Here is a 22121-nt window from a genome sequence, read left to right on the forward strand (position 1 = left end):
AACGTCCTCCTTCTTTTGCAAAGTACTCAGCAGACTTGTATGTTGCATGCTGTGCGGGGCGGGGCGGGGGGGGATAAAAGGGATCCCGGTTAAAGTTGCTCCCCCACTGAGGGGGCGCCCCTGCCTTGCCCATTGTCTGCGCCCCCGCACGGGGGGGGGAGCCCGCTGGAGCCCGATCCTGCCCCCCTCCAAGCCCTTTGGCTGCATTTCCTCCGCCTGAACCATGAACCCCCCCCCGCAGAGCCCGCCCCGGGCAGGTGGGAACTGAGCGGGGGAGACACCCAGGGGCCTCGTGTCTGCGCCCCCCGCCCTGCAGCGGGCGTGTTCACCACTAGGGGGCGCAGCGTGGGCTGAGACAGAGCCTTCAGGGCTGCAAGCGGCAGCCAGAGACGTCGGCCGGCGGGCCGAGCAGCTCGGCGCTCCGCTTGTCAAGCCTGGGTCAGGCGGCGAACGGGCTGGAGGGCGGGGCTCGGCCTGGCGGCGCGCGGCGCGCAGCCGTTGCGGACCGGTGAGTGCGGCCCTTCCCCCCACCTCCCACTCACCTGCCTGAGAGCCTCCCTCACAGACCCCGCCCCGCGCCCCCGCCCGAGGAGACTCCCCCACAGAGCCCGCCCCCTGCCCCTCCCACAGGGAGAGACCGCCTCCCACAGACCCTGCCCCGCCCCCTCCTGAGGAGACTCCCCCACAGACCCCGCCCCCCATGGGGAGAGACCGCCTCCCGCAGACCCTGCCCCGCCCCCACTCTCCCACACAGAGCCCGCCGTCCACCCCTCCCACAGGGAGAGACCGCCTCACACAGACCCTGCCACGCCCCCTCTCCCACAGACCCCGCCCCCTGCCCCTCCCACAGGGAGAGACTCCCTCCCACAGACCCTGCCCCGCCCCCACTCCCCCACAGAGCCCGCCCCCTGCCCATCCAACAAGGAGAGACCGCCTCACACAGACCCTGCCCTGCCCCCCCGCCTGAGGAGACTCCCCCACAGACCCCGCCCCCATGGGGAGAGACCGCCTCCCGCAGACCCTGCCCCGCTCCCTCTCCCCCACAGACCCCGCCCCTCCCACAGACCCTGCCCCGCCCCCTCTCCCCCACAGAGCCCGCCCCCTGCCCATCCAACAAGGAGAGACTGCCTCACACAGACCCTGCCCTGCCCCCCCGCCTGAGGAGACTCCCCCACAGACCCCGCCCCCATGGGGAGAGACTGCCTCCCACAGACCCTGCCCCGCCCCCTCTCCCCCACAGACCCCGCCCCCTGCCCCTCCCATGAGGAGAGACCGCCTCACACAGACCCTGCCCTGCCCCCCCGCCTGAGGAGACTCCCCCACAGACCCCGCCCCCATGGGGGGAGACCGCCTCCCACAGACCCTGCCCCGCCCCCTCTCCCCCACAGAGCCCGCCCCCTGCCCCTCCCACAGGGAGAGAGACCGCCTCACACAGATCCTGCCCCGCCCCCTCCCCCACAGAGCCCGCCCCCTGCCCCGCCCACAGGGAGAGACTCCCTCCCACAGACCCTGCCCCGCCCCCTCTCCCCCACAGACCCCGCCCCCTGCCCCTCCCATGAGGAGAGACCACCTCATACAGACCTTGCCCCGCCCCCCACCTGAGGAGACTCCCCCACAGACCCCGCCCCCATGGGGAGAGACCGCCTCACACAGACCCTGTCCCGCCCCCTCTCCCCACCCATGGGGAAGAGACCACCTCACACAGACCCTGCCCCGCCCCCTCTTCCCCACAGACCCCACCCCCTGCCCCTCCCATGAGGAGAGACCGCCTCCCGCAGACCCTGCCCCGCCCCCTCTTCTCCACAGACCCCGCCCCCTGCCCCTCCTGTGGGGCAAAGACTCCCTCCCACAGACCCTGCCCTGCCCCCCACCTGAGGAGACTCCCCCACAGACCCCGCCCCCATGGGGGGAGACCGCCTCCCACAGACCCTGCCCCACCCCCTTTCTCCCACAGACCCCGCCCCCATGCGGAGAGACTGCCTCCCACAGACCCTGCCCCGCCCCCTCTTCTCCACAGACCCTGCCAGACCCCAAACATTTTTCACACCGCAATAACAATAGCGACAATAATAAGGAAATAGAAAGATTTTGCGATCCATTCAAAAGCTTCTGGTGGGTCCAGATGTGGTCCGTGGTCCACCTATTGACTGCCCCTGAGGGGCAGGGCGGGAGTGTTGGTTTAGTGGCTTCCCATAGAAACCAGGAAATCAGAGGCAAAATAGACACTCATGGCCCCCCAAAATGTGGCAATCCCCTGCGAGGTTTCCATGTGCATAAAGCTGATTTTGTGCCACAGATGCCATCTGCACGTTCACCTGGGGGATGGGCAGGAGGGGAATGCCTGGAAAATGATGGGTTTCTGAGTAACAGCCGTGTTAGTGAGCTGTAGCTCACGAAAGCTCATGCTCAAATAAATTGGTTAGTCTCTAAGGTGCCACAAGTACTCCTTTTCTTTTTGGAAAATGATGGTGGGAGCAAGTTCACAGGATGATCCCGGTCACCAGTGCAATTGAAAAGAGTGAGGGTTTTCCCAGCGTGAAGAGTCTAAGTGTCTGGCTTTGTCTACACTGACAGCGGCAGCGTTTTAATGCTATAATGTGGTCGCGGCGCCAGCGCTGTAGGAAAACCACCTCCACGAGGGGCGTAGCTTCCAGCACTAGGAGCCTGTCTACACTGGCAAGTTACTGCACTGAAACTTGCTGCGCTCGGGGGTGATTTGTCACACCCTTGAGCGGGGGGGAGGGATAGCTCAGTGGTTTGAGCATTGGCCTGCTAAAGCCAGGGTTGTGAGTTCAATCCTTGAGGGGGCCATTTAGGGAACTGGGGCAAAAATTGGGGATTGGTCCTGCTTTGAGCAGGGGGTTGGACTAGATGACCTCCTGAGGTCCCTTCCAACCCTGATATTCTATGATTCTATGAAGTGTGTAGGGCCTGGGCAGTGGAATCAGGGAGTGAACTGAAGCCCATTCTGAGACCTCTTCAATGCCCTTTTCACCCTAACAGGCTGCAGAGTAACAACCAGGATTCACTCCGGATTGTCACCTTTTCCCAAGGGACGGGAAATGGATTCCGTGAAGCCAGCTCAGGTAGGGGATTGTCAAGGGGTTGTGGAAGCAGGGCTTTTGCCTGACTGTGCAGTGGAAAGGGGAGGGAGCAGGACATGCAGAAGTTGGGGAGACCATTTACTGGTCATGGCAGAGGGGCCATGTACATTGGCCAAACCGGACAGTCTCTACACAAAAGAATAAATGGACACAAATCAGACGTCAAGAATTATAACATTCAAAAACCAGTAGGAGAACACTTCAGTCTCCCTGGACACTCAATTGCAGACCTAAAAGTCGCAATTCTTCAACAAAAAAACATCAAAACCAGACTCCAACGAGAAACTGCAGCACTGGAATTAATTTGCAAACTGGATACCATTAAATTAGGCTTGAATAAAGACTGGGAGTGGATGGGTCATTACACAAACTAAAAACTATTTCCCCATGCTAATTTTTCACCTACTGTTATTGACACCTTCTTGTCAACTGTTTGAAATGGGCCATCTTGATTATCACTACAAAAGTTTTTTTTTCTCCTGCTGATAATAGCCCACCTTAATTGATTAGTCTTGTTAACCCCCATCTTTTCTTGTTCTCTGAACATATATATCTTCCTACAGTATTTTCTACTGCATGCATCTGATGAAGTGGGTTTTAGCCCGTGAAAGCTTGTGCCCAAATAAATTTTAGTCTCTAAGGTGCCACAAGTACTCCTCTTTCTTTTAGCTCTGAGGTAGTGGTGAATACTGAGCATCTGCAAATGAAGTAATTGCTTCCAAGACTAGAAAGGTATACTAGATGAGAGCCAGCATGCAGAAGGGTTTGGATTAGAAAAAAAGAGAGAGTCGATCAGGAAAAGTGGGACAGGCAGGGAAGCCGGAGAAGAGCTACTGGAAACATATTAAAAAGGTGCTTCAGAGAGAGAGAAAGAAAAACAGAGCGGAGCAAAATTGACTGACCAGGAACTGAAAAGCAATAGCGATTAAAGAAAAATACCAAAGCATTTATAAGAGCGATTTAAAGGGATACCAATGGACTTATAAAGTAAGCCTGCTATTCTTTTAATTATAGTAGAGAATAGACATAGTGTAGGATAGTATATAGGATTTGTGTCTTTGAGTTTATAAGAATGCATACATTTGTGTTACCGATTGCAAGCTAACTATGCAAACTTGAAAGCAATTTAAGAAATGCTGTCAGCAATTTGTTACAAACTGGCCATTTCTAGCAAAGTGCTTTCCTTAGAATCATTTAAACTGTATGGTGTTGCAGTTTCAATGCTTTGTAATTTGCAGTAAGGGATTTGTTTGATTCCTATTTCTAGATTAGATTGTAGGAGGCATTGTTACTTTAATAAAAGGACACTGTTGTTTAGGAAAGAATACTGCCTGTGTCAATTACTTTATCTGAAGGTTATATTGTGTCCTTTAGTATTTGCCTTAACAACCCTGGGAATTTATACCTTGGGGAGGACAGATTAAGGGAGCAACAGGCACGTCATTACCTAGGGGCACCCAAAACCTATTTTGGGGTAACAAGTCTGCTGCCTATTCCCTGAACCTCCACACCTGCAGCACCTTCCTCAGCTGGTTACCCACCTCCCTGCCACAAGTAACCCCCCTGCATCCTCTTCATTCTGCCTCCCGTATCCCATCCACTGCTGCTTATCCTCCCCTCCTCCCGGGGCCTCTTCCAGCTACCTCCTGCCAGTTCCCCACAACACATGAATCCCTGTGTGCCCTTAAGGGTCAGTCTGCCTCCCCACCTCCCACTTACCCCCCATGCATCCTCCTGTCCAGCCCTCAGTCTGCTCCCACCCCTTCCCAAACACATCCCCTGTGACCTCCTTCATCTGCCTCCTGCCCACGCTCACACTTCCTGTCCGATCTTTGGCCTACCTCCTGCCTTCACCGCCCTGCACACAACTTGGTCTGCCTCCTAGTGGCTGTCGCAGATCCACAAGATCCATGCTACCCCCCCAGCTTTTAAAAAGCTCCTTGGAGGATTCCCTTCAGTTGGCCAGACCCCCAAGTGGTCCCACTCTTCTATAACGGCCTCACCGCCACCAAGAACGAGGGTCTGGGCTCCAGCCTTGCTGCTTCATGCCGTGAGCTCTGCCCAGCGAGTCCCGCTGAGCCAGGGTCTGGGCAGAGACCTGTCTGCTCTGCAAGGACCAGTTTATCTCAGCCAGGATTTGCAGTGACATCTGGCAGCCCTTTCCAAACAGAGCAGGGTTTACTACTGAGCCGGGACCCAGCATGGGGAAGCCCTGAGATTAGCAGAGAGAAGCTATGGTTAAGGTTTAGCCATAGCCCGTCCTGGCCAGGCCAGTGCAATCAGCCAGCCAAGCTGTGATGGATTCCATTACCGGCTCTGTCTCTTTGGATGTGTCTACATAGCAACTAGACACCCGCAGCTGGCCTGTGCCAGCTGACTCGGGCTATGGGGCTTAGGCTGTGGGGCTGTTCCATTGCTGTGTAGACATCTGGGCTGGAGCCGAGGCTGTAGGACCCTGTGAGGTGGGAGGGTCCCAGAGCTGGGGCTCCAGCCCAATCCTGGAAGTCTACACAGCAATGAAACAGCCCCTCAGCCAGCGCCTCATGAGCCCAAGTCAGCTGGGACAGGCCAGCAGCGGGTTTCTCTTTGCTGTGTAGACAGATTCTGTCAGTCCAAAGCGAGAGCTCCATGTCTCTCCAGAAGGCAGCACCTAACCCTGCCACCTGGCACCTTTCCCCTTTGTTTTCCAGTTGGGGCCTCAGCTCATCTTCCCAGTCCAGCCATGGGGGAGGTTGGGGGAGAATCTCCTTCCTCTGGGTCGTTGGTTGCCAGGGGTGTGTCCCAGCCACTGGGGCTCCCGCTGTCTTTTCAGATTCTCCATTGATCTGGGGGTTGGTTTCCAGCAAGCCCTTTAATGGCCCAGTCATTCCACCCCAGACAGCAAGATGACCACACCCCCCACACTCCCGGCCCCCTGCATGTCTTCTGTGCTGCTCCAGAAGAGGTGTTAACCCTCCTGCACCCACTGGGTAGCTATGCAAGGTAGAGAGGAAAACTGAGACATGCACGTAGGAATCACAGAAAATATTAAAGAAAATTTCCACTTGGTCACACCTACCCCAACACGCATCCATCTGTACCCCCTCAGCCTGCCCCCACCCCAATGACCCTGCAGTCTTCCTGGTTAAGCTCCTCCCCACACACATCCCTTTTCTTTCTATTTTTCACAAATCCTCCTTCCCCTGCCAACTGACTCCCTGTAGTCCCCCTCATCCCTCCTCAGTTTGCCACCCCAAATATATGCCCTCCTCTGCATCCCGCCCCGCCACACACACGTCCCCTGTGACCTTCCCAGTCTGCCAGCTCACCCCACACACACACGCCGTCCACTTGTTTCTTCCTCTTCCCGCCTCTAGCTCTGTACTCAGTCTGCCAACTCCAGAGCCCCAGCCACGTCCCCCCAGGAGAGCCTGGCTTCAGCCTCCGTGAAAACAATGGTAGCTGGTGGCCACCTTCGCTAGGGGAAGCCTCTCTTCCACATGTCAAATGGTGGGGAAATGGCAGACATCTTGAGTAAGGGCATCTTGGCATCAGGCTCTCCACTATCACAAAAGCAATGGCAGAGGCCAGCCATGTTGAACATGTGCGATTTCACTGCCAGGAATGCTGAGACCACACATGTCAATTCACAGATAAATATTGTGATACCCACGATAAAATTACTGGAGTCATGGTTTCACCACTGTAACAGCATGTTTTTAAGCTAATCTTTCAGAAATTAGCCCCCTACCCATCATCCCCAAGTACTGTTCCTGCTCTCTATGAATGTTCCCAGCTCTTTCTGCGACTGAGCTGGGGCGGGGTGGGCTGTGGCTGGGACAGCAGGTTGTAAGTGGGGGATGCTTGTTATTGATACAGATGCCGGTGACCTTTGAGGAAGTGGCTGTATATTTCACCCAGGGGGAATGGGCCTTGCTGGACCCGGGTCAGAGAGTCCTCTACAGGGACGTCATGCAGGAGAATTACAGGAATGTGACCTCGCTGGGTAAGGATTCCTGTCCCCTTGGTGTTAGAAACTGGGCATCTTTGATGTGCCCAGGTCGGCTTCTCCCCAGGGTTCTTCCCTGATCCCTTAGATTTCAGGGGAATCAGTCCCATAGTCCCAGGCTCAGTAGGGTTAGGAAGGTGTAAAGAGTTTGCACAGTGATGCTGTACCAGAGTCATAAAATCCCCCAGTGAGTGGAGATCCCAGAATCCCTTTCTGCCCTCCCCAAAGGCTCTCCAGGAACACTTCCCATCCCTTTGGTTTATACAAGGGCACCCATCCACCCAGCACACTGGAAATAGCTGTCTGAGAACAACGGTAAAACTCAGCTCTCGCTTCATTTCTTTTCCCGGGGCAGGTTTTCCAATTCCCAAGCCCAGCATGATCTCCCAGCTGGACCGAGGGGAAGAGCCATGGGTGTCCAATGTCCAGGGGTCCCAGGTTAGAGAGATCCTGAGAAACATCCCCAGAGGTGAGAAATTGGTTAAACGCATGTGGAAACCGTCCGTCATTGACTTACAGTGCTGGGATTCCCACGCAGGCCCTCTGAGCTCCTCCGATTCTAATGCCCCCAGGTCAGGACTGTGCCTGGCATGTGTCGTGTCCTGCTGGCAGACGTAATTCATGGCTTTCCACTCACTCTGACAGACTCCTGACAGTAGCTCCCTGCCCCCTGAGTGTTCAGATGGGATGTTGAGGCAAAATTGGCTGTTCTCCTTCCAGGTGTGTGAGAGCTGAGTGACCTATAGCCAGAGAGTTTTCCCTGGTGGTTCCTGTCAGTTTGCCATGCATGTCTTCATGTATTCAGGCAAAGGAATAAAAGGTGGAGACACCCAGCACCCAGACAGCTCCTTCTCACCTGCAGTGGCTGGTGGTCAGAGCTCTCCATCGGCTGTTGTTCACGGGTTTCCTTCTTTCTTCCGAGGAGACTTTTTTCTGTAAATAGTTCTAGTAACTTATTGTGCACCCATGTTTTTCCCACTAGAGATTTGGTTCTTTCTTATTTTATAAAGTTGTTTTTTCTTGTTTTTCTCTGTGGCTCTATTACCTGGTACCTAGGGGCTTGGTTATGTCAAAGTCTCCTAGAATTCAGCACTGTCTCACTTGCAGGGTGTCTAATCCACTGAACAACCCTCACACTCGGTGAGGGGCACATTAGAGACAAATGCTCTATTTGTAGATCTTTCAAGAAAAGAACACAAAAATATAGGGACATAAGGTGGAGTGTGCTGTACATCTCTTCTCAGACCTCAGTCATCTGGAGTCCAGTACTTTGTCCTAGGCCAGGAGTTTTCCTATGGATCTTTGTTCCCCTTATCTCACCATATCCTGTAAGAGCTGTAAGTCAGTCTCACAGCAAGACTTCACTTATAAATCAAAGAGCTTTTCTTCTTCAGAACTGGACCCTGGGAGCTGAAAAGCCTCAGCAGAGTCCCCATGGGAACTCTCAGGTAACAAGGTTAGAGAGCAGGTAGAGATTAGCTGTTGCCCAGTGCTGACAGTCAATCAGAGCAGGAAATCCAGCCATTGACTCCAGGACCAGAGCATGTTTCCTTGAGAATGGCTCTGACAATGTGATAAAGGCATCAACTTCAGTACTGCCAGAAACATTATTGTGACCCACGACACCTGATGCTCATGCAATGTCATGAGATTTGCTCTGTCTGTGGGTGCAGGATTCCCCTTTGGTGCAACAAGGTCCAACTCTGACTACTCATAGGGACAGCCTTTATTACAGTTGGAGATGCCCTCATCACTGGCTAGAACATGTGTAGGACCAATACCATCAGCCATGGCATTCTCGGCCTCTTCAAAGCCTCCAGTACCGGTTTCTTCTACACAGATTGTTCCTATATGACTCAAGCCATCAGTACCAACATTAAAACCTACCGCCAAGAGGCACAGATCCAGAGGCTGTACTCTGGTGAGTCCTCCTAGTATCACACCACCGATGGCCACCGACTGCCCATATTCATTATCAGATTCAGAAGAAGAACCCTATACTTCTTGTTCTAGAGAGGGAGATCTAGATTCTCTCCATTACATTTTTTGGTGACAAAATAGAGCATTCAGTGGAGATACCACAACGGTAGATCTAGACATAGATCTCAATGATGTTGCCGATAAACCCCGTGTCATATGAGTGCATGCAATAGCTGTACTAGAGCCTATGCAGCATCCCTCCAACCTCTGGGCTGGCTTCTCCAGACTGTTTTTTAAGAGAGTTTTGTGTGGGCGGGAGTTGAGTAAGGGGTAAGACTCACCTTATAACTCAGGCTAATTGTGCAGTGAAGACACACTCTGCCAATAAGATTTGTGAAAGAAATAACTAGTCTTTTTTCTCAAGTTACGGTGCCAACAACCCTGAGATTAGAGATTAGTATTGTCTCCTCCCCAGGATCTCCCTTTGAGCCTATGGCTTTTGTCCTCTTCAGTACTTAGAATCATAGAATCATAGAATATCAGGGTTGGAAGAGACCTCAGGAGGTCATCAAGTCCAACCCCCTGCTCAAAGCAGGACCAACACCCACAAAATCATGGGTGGCCACTCATGCAGTCCCGGAAAACAGGACATTCTGGTACTTCCCAGAATGTCATGAGCCTGTTCTTGCTGACATGATCCCACCCCACCAGTGTGACTTCTCATGCATGGTGTGTGTGAGCTCACTGCACGTGGGGGGTGGAATTTTTAAGAACACGCCACCCCACACTCACCAGCATGCAAGGACACACTGTCAGGGGTAGAGCGATGCGCTTTTCAGTATGGCATCTCCTGTCTGATACGGGACAAAACCAGTTTTGTCTGAGTACCGGATGGGGAAGTGCTCTAGAAAAGCAGGGCTATCTGGTTCAATACCAGACCAGTGGCCTGCCTGATTTATCAGCTAAGATCACCTTTCCAGTGGCAGTTACTTCTACTAGAAGGGTTTGGAAACCACAAGCATGAATTTCATATCACTCCCCCCACCCCTTGGTGTACTCTTTTTATAAGAATAAAGTTGCTTTAAGGCTTCATCCACAGTTCTTCATCAAAGGCGGTTACCGATTTCCATCTCAATCAAACCATCTTTTTCCCTCCCTTTTCCCCCAAACCATGTTCACGTAAGGTTGAGGAGAAACATTTGCTGGATGTCTGCTGGCCCTTGCATTTTATCTGGACAGGACAAAACAGTTTCAGTCTTTGCCACAATTCTTTGTTTCCTGTATGGAGAGAATGAGAGGACAGGAGGTTCCCATACGGTGAATTTCTGGGAGGATCACCTCTCATTCACTACAAGTTATGATCTTGCAAAGTTAAAACCTCCTTCCAAGCTGACAGCACCTTGTGTGAGAGCCTCGGCAGCTTTCCTACAGGATATTTCAATCCCAGATAACTGCAGGACAGCAACCTGGTCTTCAATTCACACTGTTCCCAAGCACGGTGCCCCTTCAGCCACTTCCAGAGACTGTGCTAGCTTTGGAAATTCTGAAAAGCAATTACAGAGCAGCTAGACTTCAAACCCTTCTCCATAGAACACTGTTTGGGAGTCACCTGAAGTGGACTAGGCACCCAGAATCACTCAAAGAAAAAAAACTACATACCTGTACTGGTTGTTTTCCACGGCATCTTGCACATATCTATTCCAGCACTGGCCCTGCTCCCTTCTCCTTCAGAGTCCATTACGACAGGATGCTGGTGGGAGGGATAGCTCAGTGGTTTGAGCATTGGCCTGCTAAACCCAGGGTTGTGAGCTCAATCCTTGAGGGGGCCATTTAGGGATCTGGAGCAAAAATTAGGGATTGGTCCTGCTTTGAGCAGAGGGTTGGACTAGATGACCTCCTGAGGTCCCTTCCAACCCTGATATTCTATGATTCTATGGTGCAAATGAACTGAGATGGTGCAGGGGGAGCTCTGTCCTTCATGTCCTCACCTGGATGCATGAGGGCATGTATGGCGCATGTGCCACCCCAGTGGGTACCACTACAGAAACTCTCCAATTACAGTGCATTCAGCATTCACACCCATAAATTGGAATAGACATGAAATGGAACAGACATGTGCAACATTTTGAAAACATCAAATACAGTGCATGTAGGTAGCTGATTTTCCCCTTCTCTCTTTCTTCATGGAAAGGTTTTGGGTGGGAGGGGGCAGGATTCAACTCCTGATTTGTCATTGTTCCCAGCAATTATTTTGGTTTGTTTCCCCACTTTCCTGTTCTCCTTTTCTGACCTCACGTTCCCCCAGCACAGGGACTGACTCCTGTCCGGATTCTCTCTCTGTCCCAGCAGGCGATGAGACTGTGAGTGAGAGCAATGAAGAGAATCCTTGTCCCACAGGTCCTGAGCGAATGGAACCAAAGGGCACATTGCCTGGAAAGTGTGAAGGGGATGATTCACAGAGTCCTGGGCAGGCCAGAGAAACTCAGTGCAGGCCAGAGAAGCAGCAGGGAAACCCCCCAGGGAAGACATTGGATGAATCCACTCACCGAGGGGGACGTTTGGAAGATCCCACTGTGGCCACGATCCAGGCGAGAACCTGCACTAAGGAGAAGCGGTTTGAATGTGCTGAGTGCAGGAAATGCTTCAGTTCTGGATCACACCTTATTAGACATCAGAGATCTCACACAGGAGAGACCCCCTATAACTGCCCTGAGTGTGGGAAACAATTCAATGACCAATCAAACCTTATTAGACATCAGCGAACCCACACAGGAGAGAGACCCCATAAGTGCCCTGACTGTGGGAAATGCTTCAGTCAGAGATCAGGCCTTATTGTACATCAGAGAATCCACACAGGAGAGAAATGCCATAAATGCCCTGACTGTGGACAAACCTTCACTCAGAGTGCACATGTAACTCGACATCAAAGGATTCACACGGGCGAGAGACCCTATGGATGCCCAGAGTGTGGAGAAAGCTTTGCTTGTACCTCAGACCTGATTATACACCTGAGAGTCCACACGGGAGAAAAACCCTATAGCTGCCCCGACTGTGGACAAAGCTTCACTCAGAGTCATCACCTTACTGACCATCGGAGAATCCACACAGGAGAGAGACCCTATATCTGCCCCGACTGTGGGAAAAGCTTCAGACAAAAATCTGGTTTCAATGTCCATCGGAGAAGGCACACGGGAGAGTGCCCCTATCAGTGTTCTGTCTGTGAGGAAAGGTACAAGACCAAGACTTCCTTAATATTCCACATGAAACTCCACATAGACTAGTGCCGGCCATTTCCCCTCCTCCTCTCTCTGTTTCTGTAGCGATCGGAGGAACGGGGGGATAATAAACAGTTGCCCAATGCCCTAGGGAGCCAAGTGGCACCACTGTTGACGTGTGTGCTGGGTGTCTCAGGAAGATGGAGGCACCGGGAGCTTGACATTATTATTACAGTATTGCATTATTCTCTGACCTTCTCCCATTCCTTCCCGGCGCTCTGTGTCCCAGGGAGACTTTTACCGAGCCAAAGGGTTCAGCTGGGTTTCCTGTTTTCAGCCAGGGGCTCAGTTCACATTGTTGCACTCTGGGATTATTCTGGAAATTGCCGCCCTGGGAGGCATTTTCTCCCTGTTTCTGCATGGTGGAGATGAGGAGAGGTCTGAAATTTCTGGAAATTCGGATGTCTGTGGAGTCTTTATGGCTCATTGAATTATTTTCTCACTATTAATTATGTGTTTTTTATCCCCAAATAAGATGCAAATAAAACTTTTCTGGCAAATCCCATTTTCCTGAGCAGCCTGGGAATTTCATTGGTTCTTGAGCTCTGGGAGGGGGAGAGGCCAAGTGTCCCAGACTGGGCGAGTTGTTTGCCTCAGCAGGAATCACTCATTCCCCCATGTTCAGCCCTTTCACTGATGTCCCAGCCCATCCAGCCTTAGAAGTGGGAATGCAGGTACATCTATATCTTTGCTCTTGCAGCTCTACTGGCCTCTGAGCTTGATCTTTGGGTCTTGCCTTCCCCTCCACAAGGGTTCAGGTGTACTCTGGTAAGCTTATGAGCATGCATGAAGGCTCGTTCATTGTTTTCAGTATGTTTTCTCTGGAGTTCTTTTACGTGAAGACTAAAATAGGGTTGTATAGCAGGAACTGTGTGGTGACACGTAACTGCTGACAGTCACTGTTTTCAGTCTCTGAAGAGACACTGTTTTCAGTCTCTGAAGAGACAGCAAGCAGGTGCCCTGGGGCAGACTGTCTGAGCTGGGAATAACACAGGGAAGGCAGGGAGCTTTGCAGCCTGGAAATACTCCACACAGAAATGTAATGGCTGCGGAGCAGAAGCCTGAGATAGGTCCCCTGGCTGCATAGACAGCTAGTGCCTCCCTAGACGGGGCGGGGCACAATCTAAAGGGGAGGAGGACACGTGACCACCCCATGTGTCTCCCCTGCACAGTGCCACCCCCCGCCCCACCCTGCATGCAGCCTCGGGCCACAGCTCTCTTCCTGCCTGACATTACCTGAGGGGAAGGGAGTTTACTCTCTTTCCTTCTCTCACAGCGCCTCCCCACCGCACATTTGGCCACTCTCCCTGCAAGCTGGGTGGGAACGAGGATGGAGCCACTTCTGCCTGAGAGAGCCTGGCTGGGAGGCAGCAGCGACCCGTTTCCTGCCCAGGCTCAGCAGCCGGGGACAGGGGCCAAGCTAAGCTCAAGCTCCCCCCTCCCAGCAGCTAATTGGGGGCAATGCCAAACAGCTGATAAGTGGCACTGCCATCGGCAGCTTGGGGGAGGGTGGAGACCAGTGAGCAGCCAGTGGGGGCCTTGTGGGGATGGGAACAGGCAGAGTGAAGGCAGGGCCCTAGGAGATGGGCCCTCAGTGCAGAGAGAAGGTGGAGCACCTGGGTGTGGGGGAAGTAAAAGTCAGCATCTTTGCTTAGCCTGTCTGGATTGAGGGGGGCACCCTCAACTGAAATGAACTTGCTAAACCAGAGGCTCGAAGGCTGGACCCCTGTGAAAATAAGAGGGGGTGGGGACAGGTGTCCCTGCCAGAAGGTGTTGGCTCTCTCTCTGAGTCCCAGGCATGGTTTAACCTGCCTCTCCCCACGGTTCAAAAATAGAGCTAAGTAGGGCTCCATTTTTTTAAGTGCTCACTAAAGCTGAAATCACTGGTTGTGGGACAGCATTTCTGCCCAGCATGCTTCAGCAGTGAAGTTCCCCCCCTCAAGAGCTGATAATCACTGAGAGCTGAAAGTCACTAATAGCTGGGGGTGGGGGGAACTTCAAGAGGCTGACTTGGAGAGGTCACAGTAGAGAAGCAAGTGGCAGCAGAAGGTGACAGTGTGCAGTGCAGCAGCTGGTAGAGTGGCCAGTGGAGTGGAACGGCAACTGGCGGGGCGGCCAGCCAGAGCAAGTGCTCAGAGGGCAGCGCAAGCAAGGTGCCTTCTCCCCACACCCCCAGGTGGGAGATGACCTCACACAGATGCACTTCTTCACTCTGGGTCCTCACTGACCAAGGACAACCACTGTGAGTAGGGTGTGGTGAGGGAGTAGAGGGGGGCATGGTAAAGGAACTTTTGGTTGTAGAACTCAAGAACCTGAGGCAGAAGACTCTGCTCCATGGACTCTGGGGTCAGCGTCCTGCTCACAATTTCATGAGTATGAATCCTGTTTGCAGCATTTTCCCTGATTAATGTCAAGTGACTTCCCTCCTTTCAGTAAAAGTTTCTTTTCTACACTGAGACTCTGTGCTTGTGAGAGGGGAAGGATTGCCTCTAAGAGGTGCCCAGAGATAGTGTGTAATTTTCCCAGTTACTGGATGGGGGCTTGAGCCTGTTCTGTGTTCTGTTGTTGAAAGGGAACCTCTAGATATTGAATTGGCCTGGTTGCTGCTGACTGCACATGGCAGAAGGGTTACACATACATTAGTTTATTTTTTAGCTGCCTAGTGTCACTCTCTTATGGGCAGGTGAAGCATCAGATTATGCAGTTTTTCACTGGTACATTTTAGACAGGCCTAAATGTTTCCACTCCATGGCTTCTGAGAATACGGATGGCAGCGTATGAATATGAGCTCTCAAGGGATATTTTCTCATATTTCCACGGGGCACACATAGCTCAGGTATTTCATCTTGTCCCAAAGAATGAACAATCAGCTTGTCCACACATTCATCAGGAACTTAATATCCATATCGGTGAAACATAACTTCATCTGTATCAATCACTCTTCAAAAACATGTCTTCCTTACCAGAGGATCCGCCTTTGGCGAAAGATACCTTCTTTGTGGATCCATTTGTATTGATCATAACTCCAGTCATCTTTTCTAACCTTTTGCCTTTCATCGTTGTACAGGAACAGCTTTCCATTTTGGGGTTTAGGGGCTGGGAGAGTCTGTGACGGGATCCCTGGGGTGCAACCTGGAAATAGGGTATCACTGCGCCCCCTTAACTCTCCAGCCTGGGCTGTCTCTCACAATGCTTTGCTAGTGACAACCAGCAAACACCTCCATACGCTGTTACTTAGCACAACAGCATGTGGAGCCACACACCCAGCTAGATTGCATGAATACCCCAAAGCCACTCACAAATCACTCAGAGAAAGGCACCAGCCAATTACCCCCCAGCTTTGCACATCACAGCTGTACCGTCCTGCCCTGGTCAAAAGCCTGACCGGTGTAATTTTATTTTGTGGTCCGTGCCTTCCTCGATGTGGAGAGGATATGCAAAAACATTTGTAAACCTTTGTAAGCTGAGGTTTCCCAAGCTCTTCAAGCAAAATACATGGTTTTAGGTAAAGTATAAAACAGATTTATTAGCTACAGAAAGATAGATTTTAAGTGATTATAAGTGATAGGCATAAAAAGGTTGGAGATCGTTACCAAAGAAAGTAGAAGATAAATGCACAATCTAAATCTTAAACCTTATTACACCAGGCAGTATTTACAGCAGCAATTTTCCTCACCCCTCTGGATGTTACAGTTCATAATACACAGGTTTCCTTCTTTCACCTAGACCAGTCTCCGTAGGTGAAGTTGTTGTGTTCTCAGTGTTCCTGTTGATTCCAGAGTTGGGGGGGGGGGAGCAAGACCAAGACACAATGCCACTGTCCCTCAATTTATATTCTCAGTCCATGTGCATGGGTCAGCAATGTGTCTGTACACTGAGACAGGTGTCCACCATAAAAATGTTTAGGTCTGTGGGCTCAGGGCAGGAGGGAGCTGGGGTGGGAGAGGCTGCATGGCACAGCCGGGTTCTGGGAGGGAGTTTGAGTCCGGGAGGAGACTCGGGGTGGGGGCTTGGGGAGGCTTGGGGTGCCGCATGGGGGGTGCTCATCTCTGGCAGCTCAAGCAACTCCCTGACCCTGTCCCTGCTGCTGTAACTGGTGGGAGTGGCGGAGGCACAGCCGGACAGCTCTGCACGCTGTCTCTGTCCCCGCTCCCCAAGCGCTGACTCCATAGCTCCCAGCCCATTGGCTAGGCTGCCGGGAACTGTGGCCAATGGGAGTTGCGGGAGGCGGCATCTGCAGATGGAGGCAGTGTTCATGACCTTCACAGAGTTGCCTGGCCAAGCCTCCGCCAGCAAAAGCAGGCACGGCACGGGTTGCTGCTTGTGGGGAGCTGCTGGAGGTGAGTGCTCCCCGACCCCATCCAGCACCACGCCCCCTCCCCCGCACCCCAACCCCCTGCCCCTGTCTGTTTTGGAGAAGGGAGGTTGAAAGCATGTATTGGGGCAGGCACTTTGTCAATGGACTTCTAGTGGAGTAAGTGTCTGTTCAGCTTGGGGAAGGGTATCAAAATCTGAGTTGCCAACTCTCATGGTTTTATCACAAGCCTTGTAATATTTGGTGTTTTAAGCACTTGGTTAGACAATACTGGAATCTGGTTATTAGACTATAAGTTGCTGAGGGCAGGGAGCCTCCTCCTGGTCCTAGACCCAAACTCCCTCCCAGAGCCTGCGCCCCCCCCCCCACTTGCAACCCCCCCACCCCCCCCGCACAAAGGACTTCAGTGTAGCTGTGGTAGTGAGGTACATTCAAAACCGCTAAAGTGAGTTGAATTTATGATTATTATTTGAAGGGTTAATGTTTAGCTAGTCCACCTGGAAGCAGGCGGGGCACACCCTGACTGTTTCGTAGAAGCAATGCACACATTGCTCTATCCAAGGACAAGGGCTAGAAATGAACCATGAGAACTTGATTGTTTGGACAGCAACTGTGGGAGGTTTTCTTAGCCTGGGCTCAAGGCCTGAGAACCAGGATTGTAGTAGATAAGGGATGGTAACTAAGTATATGAATTAACGTCACACATTCCTTTGTGTAGCAGTGTGTAATGCTTAGGGGGAGAAATATAATAAAAGGAGAAGGTGGAAGGCGGGGGGGCAGAGAACGGCCCATCTCAGCTGACCAGCCTGCTTGCTTGCAAAAAGCTGTGTTCTGTCTCATCACTGAACCGCCACAACTGGCGCCCAACGTGGGGCCCTCAGCACTCACCTCGCCCGGCAAGGGTTTCAGACGCGTCACTCATCCGCTTCGCGGATCCCGGTGAGTATTTTTCATTGTGGTAAGTATGGGAAGCTCCCTCTCTGCTTTGCAAGTGCAACACCGCAATGAGCTGCAGTATTTGCTGCGTAAGGCTCAGCATGACTGCCCGGCTCGAGCACTTACTCTCCTGCTACAGGAGGTGCGTGCCAAGTGCCCATGGTATCCTGAAGCCGGAAGCCTTAAGCTAGCAGACTGGGAGCGATTGGGCCAGACATTGCACAAAGAGCCTCGGGCGCCCGTGCAGGCTTTACATGCCTGGCACCTCTGCCGCGATGTGGTACAGCGTGTCGCCTCCGACAGGCCCTCCCTCGCGAGGCTGGTGATCCCGCCGCCCCCGTCTGCTCCTGCAGCCATCCCCCCTCCTGGCGATGCGACACAGAGTGTCGCCTCGGAAAGGCCCTCTCCAGCACCAACAGAGGGGCTGCCGATCCCGCCGCCCCCGTTCGCTCCTGCAGCCATCCCTCCCCCCTGCTTCGCCCCCAGTGCCTCTATTACCACCGCCTCCCTGGCCTTCCCCACCGGAGCTGGTGTGTGATCACCCTCCCCCCGTGGGGCCCCCCGGAGGGTCATCTGCATCTGCTCAGAAGCTTTCGCTGGTGCAACAAATGGTTCACGCAGCGAAAGCTCGATCAGATCTTACAGCGGAGGAGCTGGCTGATCTGGTCTCCGTTTGCCCGGTGACCTGGCAGAATGATGACCAGGGCAACCCCGTGGGCACCTGGACCACTTTGCCATACTCGGTGGTTAGAGAGGTAAAGAAAGCAATTCGTGAGTTTGGCCTGACTAGCACCTTTGTGCGTGGTCTCATTGAAGGGATAGGTACTGGGTACTCCCTAATCCCTGAGGATTGGAAAACGCTGCTGCGCATGATGTTGTCACCCAGTCAGTATGTTATTTGGCTTAGTGAGTATCGGCAGATGGCAGAACGCCAAGCTCATGTACATGCAGCGCACGGTATCATTTATGAGCAATTGGCAGGGGAGGGCCCGTTTGCTACTATTCAGATGCAGTCTCAGCTCCCTCAGGCTGTCTTCCCCATTATTTCCACCTGTGCCCAGCATGCTTTCAAGAAGGTCCCGGATTCAGGCAAGCCTACCAAAAGCTTTGTCAGTATCCGTCAGGGTGCCTCAGAGTCCTTTTTGGATTTTACCAACAGATTGCAGGAGGCTATCCTCCGGCAGGTGGATAACACTGAGGCAGCTCACGAGCTCCTGTTAAAATTGGCAGTTGAAAATGCAAACGAGGATTGCCGCCGTGCTCTCCAGGCAGCACAAGCCTCTGGTATTCTAGAGCTCTCAGACATGCTGCGGGCGTGCCAGAACATTGGCACACAAGCCCACAAGGCTGGAGTTCTGGCTGCCGCCCTCAGAAAAACTGGGAAGGAGGGGAAGCGTTGTTACCGCTGTGGTAAGGAGGGTCATTTTCAGCGGGAGTGCCGCTCATCTAAGGCACCAGCCCGACCCTCAAAGAAGTGCCCCAAGTGTGGGAAAGGTTATCACTGGGCTAATCAGTGTCGTAGCGGGTCGGGAAACCGCGCGACGGGTCCCCCCCGAACCCAGGGCCAAACGGGGGTATTTCCTACTCAGGCAATCGCTCCTCTGCCTTGGAATCCGTAGACTCTATGAGGGTGGCGACTGCTGGAAGTGCAGGGCTTGATTTGATCATGCAGGAGGACACTGACTTTCGGCTGCCAGGGGAGGTCTGTGCCATACCTACACAGGTGACGGGACCTCTCCCTGCCGGCTTTGTAGGTCTTGTTCTCCCTCGCTCACATGCTGGGAAACAGGGCTTTTTTGTCATTCCAGGGGTCATTGATGCTGATTACACTGGCATTATTAAGGTTCAGGTGTGGACTCATCTTCCACAGTCGCTCCCGCGTGGACGGTCAATTGCACAATTGATTTTAGTCCCCTATCAGGTGCCAGCTGCCGAGGATCGAACTCGGGGCGGAGGCGGCTTTGGATCGACGTTGTCTCACTCGCCGTCTCACAGCGCGTCTTCTCCACTTGTTGCTCTGACAATGTCAGTCCACCCCTCGAAGCCTCAGTTAACACTTCTCTTAGATGATGTTCCTTTTACAGGGCTGGTGGACACTGGAGCTGACGTTACGGTGATTCGTGATCTGGAGTGGCCGGTTAATTGGCCTACGGTTCCTTCTAAAGAATTGTGGGGGATCGGGGGTAGTAAACCCGGGCGCCAAAGTTTGTCTTGGGTCACGGTCTCTAAACCGGGAGGCCGTACCCTTGCTACTATCCGCCCTTTTGTGCTCCCTGTCCACCTCAATATTTGGGGCCGTGATTTACTTACAAAGTTAGACACCACCCTCGATATTAACATCTGATGGCCCAAAACCCTCCCTCACCCACCGTGCCCTCCGCCTTACCCTTGGTATGGCAATCCTTAGAGCCCGTATGGATTGATCAGTGGCCCCTCCCTCTAAAAAAGCTAAAAGCACTTCATTCGCTTGTGCAGCAGCATTTGCAAGCACAGCGACTGGAGAGCTCCACTAGTCCCTGGAACACCCCGGTGTTTGTTATTAAGAAAAAATCGGGTGCTTGGCGACTGTTACATGATTTAAGGGAAATAAATAAACGCATCCAACCTATGGGCCCCTTGCAATTTGGCTTGCCAAATCCAAATTTAATTCCTCAAACTGATCAACTTTGTGTGTTAGATTTAAAAGATTGTTTTTTTTACCATCCCCCTTTGCCCTCAGAATTAGCTGTTGTTATTTTGGCCTTTCAACCTTTTGCTGATTGTCCCTTTAATTTAATTGTGGATACCTATTATGTTTATTAGGTAATTGATCATTTACCCCTTGCCCTCATTACCCCTCAGGTTGATGCAGACCTCCTTCGCCTGTTTTTGTCTTTGCAGCACCTTTTTGCCACTTGTCATTTCCCTTACTTTGTTGCTCATATTCGCAGTCATACCCCTCTGCCTGGGCCACTCACTGAGGGCAATGCACGCGCCGGTCGCGCGTTGCGTGGTCAGGTAAATTCCCTTTTTTTCTGACCCCATTGAAAGCCATGCCTTTTTTCATCAGTCTGCCTCTGTTTTGGCCCGGCAGTTTCACATTCCTGCTGATCATGCACGTTCCATTGTTCGTTCCTGCCCCCACTGTGCTGCTGCTGCTCCTACTTTTTCTTATGCCGTTAACCCCCGAGGTACCGCAGCAAATCAGCTGTGGCAGATGGATGTTACTCATGTGCCACAATTCCGCCCCTATTTGTTTTTACATGTTTCCGTTGATATTTATTTAAGTTTTTTTTTGGGCTTCCCCACAACGTGGGGAAGCCACTAACAAAGTTATTCACCATTTGCTGGCCTGCCTTTTTGTTATGGGTCGCCCCTGCCAAATTAAAACAGATAATGCCCCAGCCTACTGCTCTGCAGCCCTCTCCACCTTTTGTGCCCGCTGGGACGTCCGTCTTACACACGGAATCCCTTATAATTTCATGGGCCAAGCCATTGTTGAACGTGCCAATCGCACACTCAAAACCTTGCTAGATAAACAATTAAAACAAGGGGAGCTGCGTCTCCGAACCTTAGGAGACATTTAACAACAAATGCATATCCTCTTGTTTACTTTAAATAATTTAACACTGAATGCAGATCAGCAGACCCCTGCGGATCGGCATTTTCACAAATCTGAGGTACTGGAAAGACCACGTGTCTATTACTGTCAGCTGCCCGATCCACAGTGGCTGGGCCCAGTACCTCTAATCACTTGGGGTCGGGGATATGCTGCTGTGTCTCTCCCTGCAGGACCGTTGTGGGTTCCAGCTCGGTGTGTGCGACCGGCACTTAAACAACATGGCATGGCACCAGGGACTGTCGAATCCCATACCGGAGTTTCAGCTGACCTTGGAGGAGACCGCGTTGCCCCCCGAGTCGACAACGACGGGACGGAAACGGAGGAGGCGTAGCGTCCCAAGCCAGCCCGTGACATGGGGAGCAGTAAAAGCATTAGTCGCCGCGGCTCAACGAAGACTGGCAGCAGATCAACAGCCAGAGACTCCTGAGACTTTGTTTGTGGCGATTCTCGCCCAAATCACTGCTAATTCTGTGATGATTGTGTGCCTTTTGTGCCTGCTATTTCCTAAAAGAAGTGTACCCCTTTTAGATGATTATATTGCAGATGTTGAGCTTTTGGTTATTTTGTGTTTGTAATCATTGGGCTTATTTTTTGCTGCTGCTGTGTACAATGTATTCTTTCCTTGTTAAGATTTTGTAAAATTTTGCCCTGGAAAGCTCCCCAGGTTATGTCCTTGTCTGTCTGGGAGTTAAATAGCATGACAAAACAAATTGACGGCTACCATGAGATGGCCAAATATCAATAAATAAAAAACGGGGAGATGAAGGGTTAATGTTTAGCTAGTCCACCTGGAAGCAGGCGGGGCACACCCTGACTGTTTCGTAGAAGCAATGCACACATTGCTCTATCCAAGGACAAGGGCTAGACATGAACCATGAGAACTTGATTGTTTGGACAGCAACTGTGGGAGGTTTTCTTAGCCTGGGCTCAAGGCCTGAGAACCAGGATTGTAGTAGATAGGGGATGGTAACTAAGTATATGA

General features: G+C 52.3%; 1 protein-coding gene across 1 annotated transcript; it reads left to right on the forward strand.

Moving 5' to 3' along the window:
• The first annotated feature begins 381 nt into the window (after nt 1–381).
• LOC142068334 (uncharacterized) lies at nt 382–12792 on the forward strand. The gene is made up of 5 exons (XM_075118213.1): nt 382–508; nt 3004–3086; nt 6963–7089; nt 7448–7561; nt 11359–12792. Exons 2-5 carry the CDS (start codon nt 3063–3065, stop codon nt 12291–12293), a joined length of 1200 nt encoding a protein of 399 aa, XP_074974314.1. The 5' UTR covers nt 382–508; nt 3004–3062; the 3' UTR covers nt 12294–12792.
• The last annotated feature ends 9329 nt before the right edge of the window (nt 12793–22121 follow it).

This window comes from Caretta caretta, chromosome 11 (assembly GCF_965140235.1).
Source record: "Caretta caretta isolate rCarCar2 chromosome 11, rCarCar1.hap1, whole genome shotgun sequence".
Classification (NCBI taxonomy): Eukaryota; Metazoa; Chordata; order Testudines; family Cheloniidae; genus Caretta; species Caretta caretta.

Excerpts from the sequence above, each read along its gene's own strand:
- LOC142068334 (XM_075118213.1), top strand. The coding sequence starts at position 3,063 with ATGGATTCCGTGAAGCCAGCTCAG. Across the intron at positions 3,087-6,962 it reads ATTCCGTGAAGCCAGCTCAG|ATGCCGGTGACCTTTGAGGA; the intron begins GTAGGGGATTGT and ends TTATTGATACAG. Across the intron at positions 7,090-7,447 it reads CAGGAATGTGACCTCGCTGG|GTTTTCCAATTCCCAAGCCC; the intron begins GTAAGGATTCCT and ends TTCCCGGGGCAG.